Source organism: Schistosoma mansoni (assembly GCF_000237925.1).
Source record: "Schistosoma mansoni, WGS project CABG00000000 data, chromosome 1 unplaced supercontig 0010, strain Puerto Rico, whole genome shotgun sequence".
NCBI classification, from domain to species: domain Eukaryota; kingdom Metazoa; phylum Platyhelminthes; class Trematoda; order Strigeidida; family Schistosomatidae; genus Schistosoma; species Schistosoma mansoni.
In genome coordinates, this window is record NW_017385987.1 from 3676846 (window position 1) to 3687741 (window position 10896).

The window sequence follows — 10896 nt, forward strand, 5'->3', positions numbered from 1 at the left end:
CCGAGAAATAGAGACTAATTTTACAACTTGATTGTAAATCACATGGCGCTATGTTAAAATGATCTTCAGATATGTCGGGAAACTGATAAGGCTAGCAAAATCACTTAAGTCACAAAATGTTTTAAGGTTACATAGTCAGTCGGTATCAAGCATCGAAGAGCTACTATAAATGGATTATTTACCTAGTCAAGGTCACCGCCTACATGTCTCTTTTTTAGTTATATACAGGAAATGTATGAAGTGCATCCACAATAATGAAATCTGGAGAAATTCTAGTGTCATTCGCGTAACAATGAGAAAATATTTCTGGTAATTAAACAAAAAGTTATAACAAAAGGTTATAACAAATTGACGCTAAACTTTCAAGGTGTCATCTAATATTTACAGAATTTAACGCATCGAATATTTTCTTGGTACTTATACAGCAGTGAATGACATAAACATTATGCCATTTGAATTAAAGATTTGTAAATACGATATGAATTTCCGGTATACAACGAATATTTTTAGTGCAGACCGTTAGTGTGCAAGCCAGTCTTATTGCATTCGAAACTGAGTTTTCATAGAAAGACTGTACAGTATTTGTCTAGGTATCATCTCTAATGGGACTTCTTGTCATAAACGATTACAAAAAGCCTTTGTGAGTCGACACCAGTAAGAAGACAACGATTACATATGAAGATTTACTACACACCTAACATAGATCAAGGTATGTCTGAATACTCTAAGCAGTACAAAACATTAATTAACCGATAACATAATGTTTGGACACAATGTACACTATCACGAGATTAAATTGCTATTTCCACCAAATATAAATAACTTACCATTCCTTTATACTCTCAGAAACTGTAACTTATGTATAAGAACTTGTGATTTGTAGTCTAAAAAAAGGATCCCTGTATTAGTACATCGAAGAATATATATATAAGAATATATATATATATATATATATATATATATATATATATATATATATATAATGACGAATGTTCTGAGTGACAAGTATATTTGTAAGGCATAATTGATTTCGTGCTCACATATGATGCGTGAAACGAAATGTAAACTCAAGTCAAAACTGAGTCAAGACCCGAAGGTTTAGGCCGTAAATGTGATGTGTCACATTAGTAACGAAATATTTCCACTAAGTAAGTCACAGTTGTAGCATTTGGTGAGGATTGTGTACCAACGCTACATTCATAGCTGTTTACCATTTATCCCAGTGAAAAAGCGGTGATGCTTTTTTGTTCAAATTTGTATCAAAATGAGTAGGGCACATATATAACTGGAATGTTAATCCGTACATTCATTTCAGGATATACCTAAGAAAAAAAAACCTTTTAAATAGTAAAATAATCTCAGGATGTGTTTTATATTCTATATTATTTTTCAATATTCCTTTGCATTATTTTTAAAAATATATTCGACCCTACACAATAACACTTATCAAACTTATTTCTTACATGATAAGCTTAATGCTCCAGTCATCAGTATTCAAAAAAGTGTAGAGATCAAGAGACTTATTCTGAGCTTTACATAATGTACAATGACTAATTTTTGTTCCTAATAACTACTTACTTACTTACGCCTGTTACCAGTCGTCGGAGAGCATAGGACCACCATCAATATTCCACATCCAAATCTATCCTCGACAATTCTTTACAATTCTTTCCAGTTCCTATTCATCTTTCTCATGTCCGCTTCTGATTCTCGAAGCAGTGTGTTCTCTGAACTTCCACTTTTCCGTTTACCATCAGGATTACAAGTAAGCGTCTGTTTCGTGATGCCGTTTGATGATTTTCTCAATGTATGTACCATCCACCACTTCCAGTGTCCTTTCCTAATTTCTTCTTCAAACGACAGTTTGTTTGTTCTCTCTCACAGTGGAATGTTGCTGATGGTATCCAGTCAACGGACATTGAGTATATTGTGTAGATAATTGTTTACAAATACTTGTACACTTTTGATGATGATCGTGGTAGTTGTCGAAGTTTCATCTTCATACAATAGAACTGTGTTGATGTTCGTATTGAAGATTATGATTTTGATGTTGACTTGAATATAGTTGTTTTGAGTTGTATGGGTTTTCCAACTGTATGAATGTTGCCTTTGCTTTTCCATTCCTTGCTTTCACTTCTACATTGGATCCTCCTCGTTCATCGATGATGCTACTTAGGTAGGTATGTGAAAGATCTCACTCCATCTAGAGTTTCTCCATGAAGTGTAATTGGATTGGTGTTCTCCGTGTTGTATTTGACGATGTTTGTTTTTCCCTTGTGTATGTTGAATTCTCTTGATGCAGAGTCTGCTGCTATATTGTTTGTTTTGACGTGAATTTGTTGGTATGAGTTGCATGGAAGAGCTAGGAGATCTGTGGAGTTCAAATCGTCTTAAACACTGGGACGATTTAAGTAACTGGAGACATTTTTGAATATCCATCTCAGTTAATATTGGAACACAACTCTTCTCCAAACTAGTGGAAATAGAAAGTATATTATCCATCGTCAATAATGTGTTTCTCACCTGTAATTTCTTTTAGTAGTTCACACACTTGAAGAGTTTTTAGATGATAGGAGTTCCTGAATTGACATCGAATTCAGACGTTTAATTTGCTGATTTATTAGACCATATATGTGTGATGTTTAGAAGTATTTGAATTATTATTACAAACTAAGAATTCCCGAAATAGCACAATTTAAACCAAATAGGACAAGGTGAGCACAAACGAACGTATTGTATTAAGAATTCGAAATCAGGCAGACATCAAGTACAAAGGAATCATTAGTTCATACAAACACCATCATATATAATGATTTGAAAATATTGTTCCGACACCTCGGTGTTTTGCTACTATTCTAATCAATGTTCCAAAACCTTCCTTTGGATATTATATTTAATTTTATTGTAGTGGATACCACTTAAGAGGCTGCTTGTAAGCAGTGTGTAGCGGAACGTGGCGTAAAATTTGCTACAACTGTCAGAAGGAGTGAAGAGTTGCAGTAAATCGAAAGCATGGCGTTGGCATAACAAGTGGAGACCAAACGAGAAAACGGTTCATACTGCGGAACATACCGAAAGATATAAATGGAAGATTCAAGATTATGTGGATGTATTGTGTAGATATTTTCAAACTTCTCTCAGTATTTAAACTTTCCCCCTGCCTATTGTCGTGTTTAAAAGTATAGCGATATATTATATCTGTGGACTTTATAATTGTTCATGCACTATTCCGATACTTGTTTACACTAATCAATTTCATTCTCATTCTAGAATCTTAAACGCAATTTTTACCTTTATTGTTGAAATCTTACTGGACTTAATCAGATGATGATGAGAATCCGACAAAAGAAATAATATAAATTTATATGATTACATCAGACTTTTTATTTATGTTTAGATTAATGAAGAAAACCATGTGTTTATGAAATTCACTTTTTTTAGTTCAGTTGTATCATGATGTTAATTTGATGTAAACTAATTAAAATGGATCGCTTATGCACACAAAAAGCACAAACCCAAAGTCAATAACTGAAATCACAAAATAATAATGATTGTATGCCCTATTATTATTATTATCATTATTATTATTATTATTGTTATCTACTAATTGCAATTATAATATATTATTACTTTTCAATGATAATTTATTATTCCATCAATACATTTGATTGAATATGAAATCATTTTAATCTAGTAAAATCACTAATTAAACGACTTTTTGTTACTAAACTGTTCAGTTAAATTTGACATTGTTCCATGATACACCGTAAATATTATTGACTAAAGCTTGATAAGCACATAATTTAATGTTATATTGACTGTTTCGACTGGGTGAAACCAATTTTTCGAGTTTTATTTATTGATAATAAACTTCGTTCATACATATTTTTGTGTATAATTTCAATTTCCTAAACAAATAACTATCAATACATAAAACAATTGATCATAGAAGTGATAGTTGTCGAAGTTTCATCTTCATATAGTTAAGGGTTGCCCGGTTGCCAGCATTGTAGGAGGGTTCTTCTAGAGGTACCTGAAAAGGAAATTGGGTTAAAAGTGGTCATAGTGACCTGAGAGCCTGACCGCAGTGCTCAAGGGACAAATGCTTGAGGTTGGTCACACACAAACTTTTTGTGTTAGCTCCGTACTTGTTGGGACCTTACCGCCGGAGACGGATATCTGTGGGATAAGGAGAGGTGTGCATTTTCAGGGTCGACCGTTTCTAACCCCACCCCTCCTTGTGGGAATGCAGCATCGCTGTTATGCTGATTGTTGAAGGAAACACCTTACTGCCGTCACACCTCTGTACAGTCAGTAGTACGACTTCGCCTTCGGACCTTGGGATTGCTGCTTTTAGTCTTACCGCTATTCAACCGATCTGTCTGGCATGGTAGGACCTTGAGGAACGATTGTTCCAGCCAATATAGCTCGATTGGTCCATCACGATAGGCAAGCCCGACCACCGCGTCAAGGTAGCAGCAACGGTCAGGTCTTCATACAATAGAACTGTGTTGATGTTCGTATTGAAGATTATGATTTTGATGTTGACTTGAATACAGTTGTTTTGAGTTGTATGGGTTTTCCAACTGTATGAATGTTGCCTTTGCTTTTCCATTCCTTGCTTTCACTTCTACATTGGATCCTCCTCGTTCATCGATGATGCTACCTAGGTAGGTATGTGAAAGACCTCACTCCATCTAGAGTTTCTCCATGAAGTGTAATTGGATTGGTGTTCTCCGTGTTGTATTTGAGGATGTTTGTTTTTCCCTTGTGTATGTTGAATTCTCTTGATGCAGAGGCCTCTGCTACATTGTTTGTTTTGACGTGAATTTTTTCGTGTGTGTGGGATGGAAGAGCTAGGAGATCTGTGAAGTCCAAATTGTTTAGCCGTATCCAAGTTGACTATTTTATTCCGTTCTTCCACTCAGATGTCGAGATCTTCACAATCCAGCGAACCAGCAGAAGGAGAAAGAGAAAGGGTGAGGGTAAGCTGACATGCCTGTGTAATGTTTGTATGAAACAATGATTCTTTTGTATGGATGACTGCTTGATTTTGAATTCCAAATACAATACTTCCGTTCGTGTTCATCTAATACTTCTTGATTAAATTGCGTTGTTTCTGGGATTACTAGTTTATACTCTAATTCAAATACTCTTAAATACCACAGTCTGATGCAGGTCCTCACTTGAAAGCGTCTGTCAGCTATCCTCCATGCACCACTTTTCACTGCAGTCCAACTCATGAGTTCCGTTAGATGTTGACGATTTTCTCAGGTACACCATAGTGTCGAAGAAATTTCCACAATGTTCTCCTATCCACACTGTCAAACGCCATATCATAGTCAAGGAAGTTGATATTTAATGACGAATCCCATTCAAGTGATTGTTTACCAACGGTCCGAAATGCTGCGAATCGGTCAGTAAACGACCTAAACTTACGGAACCTAGACCGCTAGGCTTCTACAGAATCTTTCATCCGTTTCAACAACACTGTTGATAAACTTTCCTGGTATTGACAGAAATGTGATGCCTGTTTAGTTCTCACATTTGATGAAATCTCCTTTCTTTGGTATCTTGATGAGATATCCTTCTTTTCAGTCCGTCGGCATTCGTTCTTCCTCCCAAATCTTCCTGAATAGAATGTGAAGCGTGCTTGTAGTTACTTCTATGTCTGACTTCAGAGCTCCAGCTGGTATATTGTCAGATCCTTCTGCTTTCCGACGGGCTCAGTGGAGCGGGTCTATTCAAGAGTTCCTCGAAGTATTCCACCCATCTGTCCATCTGTTTTCGAATCGCAATGATCGCCTCGCTCTCTTTGTTCTTGACCGGTCTCTCTAGTTTACTGTATTTCCCAGCTAGTTCCATCATTGTGTCATTTAGTTGTCCCATATTTCCTGGTCATTACCTGATCATGTAAGCCTCATAGGCTGCATTTCTAAATTTGCAAAAACCCAAAATTGAGCTGAAATTATTCGAGGTTTCGTAGTGATAAAGAAGGTGTTTCATGAAAATGTGTGATTCATCAACACCAAATAACATAACAGCAGGATTAGGCAGAATGCCGAATAATACTCTAAAGTTAGACATAGAGGCAACACAGAGGAAGTTATAACGGAAATATATTAACTAGAGTAGATGTAAGCGAAAGTGCGACCACCACCACATAGGACAGTCGATGGCGTACGATTAGTTGATGAGTATTGGTTGTCGCTGAGCTTGACGGAGATCAATAAACTGTTTGACATTCAGTGACCCAACTGTCGGATGATTTATCTAGGAATCAGTGACATTTCACTGTCCCTACAAGAAATTTCATGAAAATGTGAGAACCGTTGACACCAAATAACGCAGCAGCAGGATCAAACAGAATACCAGATAATACTCTAAAGTTAGATATAGAGGCAACTGTAAAGGTGTTCTATGTTATCTCTAAAGGATTTGGAACGAAGGAAAATTATCAATGGACTGGAAAGAGGAGGATCTCATCAAAATCCCAAACGATGATCTTAGTAAATGTAACAACTACAGAGGGACCAGACTACTGTTGGTTTCAGACAAATTTTTCAACAGGATGTTGCTAAACCAAATGAGATATTCAGTAGATCCATACATTGGAGACCGATAATCCGGCTTTCGTATGAATCAATCAGATATCAAGCAAATTGAGACCACGAGAATCATTGTTGAATGGTCGAATCAAACGAGATAATGTCCCAACAAATTATTTCATGTTTCTTTCTTCACATCAATATCCGTTATACTCTGTAGCGTCGGTTAATATGTTAAGTCCATATGCCTTAGTCTAACATCTGGACAAGCCAATTTACCTATCCATCTTGAGTCACGTTTTGACCTTGTTAATTATTCACTTATCAACCCTGACTGTTTTTTATGAGCGTATGTGTGTATACTTCTTTTCTTATTCATCACATGTCTGTAACTTATTTTTATCTGACTATGAATATTGATCAACGCTTGATAAAAGTGAGCTGGCTTACCCACTATCTCTAATGTGTGTCATTTTTATTTCTCTCTCTCCTATTCGCTTCATCCCCTTGATTTCCTGTCCAGAACAATGAGTGTACAAAATATATGTACTTGAAATTCATTCTCGTATTTGACTTATTTAATTCCGTTATTCACCAACGCGGATTAAGTCATGTATTACATATGAGGATAGAGGGGATGTATATTTTGACAACAATCATTCATATGATCTAGTTGGAGTCAGATCTTGGCCCCACGAAAGTGGTGGCGGAGTTGTATGTAAACGGTCTTCACTTGCAATGCATCTGTCAGCTACCGTCCATAGTCAGTCAGTCAGTTAGTCAGCGACAACGTAGGACCAGGCACATATATGCATCTATCCATAGACGACTCCACAATTAAATACTCCGTAGGAGTTCCGTGTACATAAATATAACAGAAGACATAGGAATGACCATAGGAATATACATCAGAAAGCCTAAAGTTTGTATGCAGAAAAAGTTTATTCAGCCTTTAAGTCTACCCTGGCCTTCTACTTAGATACTATTACATGTTTTAAAACCTTTCTTTCTCTTCTTTGAAAAGTTTTTGAACTTCTATTTTGTTATCATTTGGATTTCTAATTTTAACCGTGCGTAACCTGTTTATTAATCTTATCTAATTTTTACTGCACCTGTCCTACTAATTACTCGTCATTAATTTCATAAACAACAAAAACACTTATATTTACATCCAATTTCAATCCCTACTCCTACTTTTATGTGAATACTTGTAATAAATCAACTTACCATAACCTTATAGGCATCGACTTTCTACTCACAAATGATGCGTGTGTATACATTCACTCAACTTGTTTTAGTGGGAATATTTAATGAATATGCAAAGTAACTGCATAAAATTTTGAGTCTCGTAAGAATAGTAGACTGAGAGATTTATATTCACAAAACTTTGTTTCTAGTGCTGGACCATGCAGTCCCTAAAGCTGAATTCATAAATAGTTGTGAAGTCACTGGTCTCCAGGTAAGCTGATGTAAATGTAAGAGGGTATCCATTTGTCTTTCGTTTAATCAGCTATGTAGGGTGACTTGGTTGTTCAACTTGTTATGTGGCATCGTGGGTTCTTTAAGACATGATATGCACTTCATTATACGGAATTCATTTAATCTCGATTGACCCATTCACTCTGTGAAAATATACTCACATCCCATAATTGCTTTATTAAAATTAACTCAATCAGAAAAAAATTTGTTACAGATACATGAGTACTGAAAACGTAACAAGAAATGGAATCAGATAACTTGACGTAAATTGAGAAATGTACCTATTGTACAGTCATTTGTATAATGAAATTTCCAATGACATCTTGAATAAATACGCCAGTTAACACTTTGCTTTATCTCGATTTTCTTTTGTATTATATTTAATAAAAAATTTAATATTCTTATACTTATATATTTATCCCAAAAATAAAACAAAATTTTGTTTTTGCTAACATGTGTATATTAAATTTTTTATCCTTTCAAAAAGAACCCAAAAAACCATTCTTTAAGAGTCGCTTTTACGCCATCGCATGTGTATGAGTTTACTTACCTTTTTCGCCCGCTTTGTGTATTTCGACAAGCTATTATATTTTCTTTCGCAGGACGGCTGGAAAAGACGATAAAAAGAACGATGAAGTTTTCAAGGAGCCGAAATTTACAATGTACTTTGTTTCCTTATTACTATATTGTACTTCATGGTCCATTATAGTAAGGAAAGACGACCAGACTCTGCTAAACATAACAAGCTATTAGAACAATGTTTACCAACGACAGATCGTTGGGTTTAAACTTCTGGCTGGTCACGTCTTAAAGTCATCACTACCCTATTAGGGGGTGGGAAGTGATCTGTAGCTGTAAAGAAATCCCCAAAATCAATAGCTCTGAAAGTCTTCGACATTGGATGCTGACCACTTTATTTTTAATGGACTCACCTAGCTGAAGGCGCTCGGTCATGCATCCGCACCAGATCACGAGTGAAAACGCCATGCTCAACTTCTCCTACGACCACTAGTCAGTTTGGATCAATCACTTCTCGATGTATCGATAACCTATCAAATATATCTTCGGACCTCCTCACTTCTGACTTTTGATTTCACTTTGTGGGCACGATTCAGTTATAGAAGATGTTAGTGGTTAAAGTGTTGTCAAGTTACAAATACTTGTGACATTGTTCAACCTCGCTAAAATGTACCGAATACCATAATGCATTTATAGACATTAATGAAGTATAGGAAACCGTATATTTCTGGTAGTGAGATTCTGTGCGTAGGATTGACAGTCAAAGCTTGTGTTTGGTAAATGGTAGGATATGTGGTTAGTTGGCTAAATAGCTAGTTGATAGTGAGTTGACGAAAGATAGAGGGTGAGAATCAAAAGCCAGAACTTAATTTGATCATACCAGGAAAAATCGATAAATTTATGATCAAATATTGTTTATGTCGACAAATAATCAACAACGCAGAATTAAAACAGAATTTCACAAAACCGATAAATAATCCTAAAACATATATAAAAATAAAAGTAATATTTATAAAATTTCAATGGAAGATTGCAGTTTAAACTTTTGGGAGTAGAACTAGTTTTACAACCTTTCTATATATTAGTTAATTTTACGCGCCAGTTTGACCAGTTATCACAATCACTCTGGTGTAGTACTGTACCGTCATGACTACGTCGTGGGTTTTACAGAGCAAGGACTTATCTAACACTGATTTGGTTCATATCGCCAAACTTGCTGAGCAGGCTGAACGGTATGATGATATGGCTGCAGCTATGAAGCGTTATACTGAGGCATCGGGGAATTTAGGAAACGAAGAACGGAATTTACTATCAGTGGCATATAAAAATGTTGTAGGTGCTCGAAGATCAGCATGGAGAGTAATACATGGAAGCGAAATGAAAGCGGTAAATGACCGTACCAAAAAACAAATTGCAGAGGAATACCGCATTAAAATGGAAAAGGAGTTGAACACAATATGTAATCAGGTTCTGGTAAGTTTTACGCGAAGTATTAGTGATGTTTTTAGGCTCTTCTTGAAGATTATCTGCTTCCAAATGCAAGTCCCGACGACAGTAAAGTTTTCTTCTTGAAAATGCAAGGCGATTACTACCGGTATCTCGCTGAGGTTGCCACTGATGATGCTCGGACAGAAGTGGTCCAGAAATCATTGGATGCTTACACAAAGGCTACTACGGCTGCCGAAAATTTACCTACCACTCATCCAATTCGTCTTGGTTTAGCTCTCAACTTCTCTGTATTCTTTTACGAAATTCAAAATGATGCTGCTAAGGCGTGCGAGTTAGCCAAAAGTGCTTTCGATTCAGCAATAGCAGAACTAGATCAGCTTCAAGATGATTCCTACAAAGACAGCACACTAATTATGCAACTTTTAAGAGACAACTTGACGGTAAGATTTCTATTAGTTTTTCTAATATGACTAATTAGTTATGGGCCAGTGACCAAACAGCCGAGGGGGATGTTGAAAATGACAGCTAAACTCCGTTATGTAATATTTATTATATCCCTCATGTCATACAAGATCTATGTCAATTTTCTGGTTGTTTTCCGTTACTTCATACCTACTGATGGAAGTTACAATCCTTTGGTGTAAGTTGCTCATGATTTAACATGTAAAATCGAGTACTACAGTTCACTGATAATAATTAGGGCTGCACAGATCGGTCAAGTGCTATTCGATGTAAAGAGTATCGTAAAAGACAAAGCTGGGAGCAGGTTATTTGAGAGTTAGTTGACTGTTAAATAAACATGAGTAAAGTAGATAAGAAAAGTATAGCAGGCAGCTTAGAACTAAGAGGCTCCTACTACTTTCCCACCCAGTGATTATAACATGTTCTTATCGATTCGTGG

At 36.0% G+C, this 10896-nt stretch overlaps 1 protein-coding gene across 1 annotated transcript; it reads left to right on the plus strand.

The window, feature by feature from the left end:
- Positions 1 to 9651: 9651 nt before the first annotated feature.
- On the plus strand, positions 9652 to 10580 carry Smp_009760 (14-3-3 protein, putative). The gene is made up of 3 exons (XM_018792041.1): positions 9652 to 10019; positions 10055 to 10435; positions 10474 to 10580. The coding sequence occupies exons 1-3, from the start codon at positions 9693 to 9695 to the stop codon at positions 10522 to 10524; spliced, it is 759 nt and encodes a 252-aa protein (XP_018644942.1). The 5' UTR covers positions 9652 to 9692; the 3' UTR covers positions 10525 to 10580.
- The last annotated feature ends 316 nt before the right edge of the window (positions 10581 to 10896 follow it).

Bases quoted from the DNA above. Each gene is read 5' to 3' on its own strand.
- Smp_009760 (XM_018792041.1), top strand. From the start codon at position 9,693: ATGACTACGTCGTGGGTTTTACAGAGCAAGGACTTATCTAACACTGAT. The intron at 10,020-10,054 runs GTAAGTTTTACG...TGATGTTTTTAG, and splicing joins CAATATGTAATCAGGTTCTG to GCTCTTCTTGAAGATTATCT. The intron at 10,436-10,473 runs GTAAGATTTCTA...ATGACTAATTAG, and splicing joins TTTTAAGAGACAACTTGACG to TTATGGGCCAGTGACCAAAC.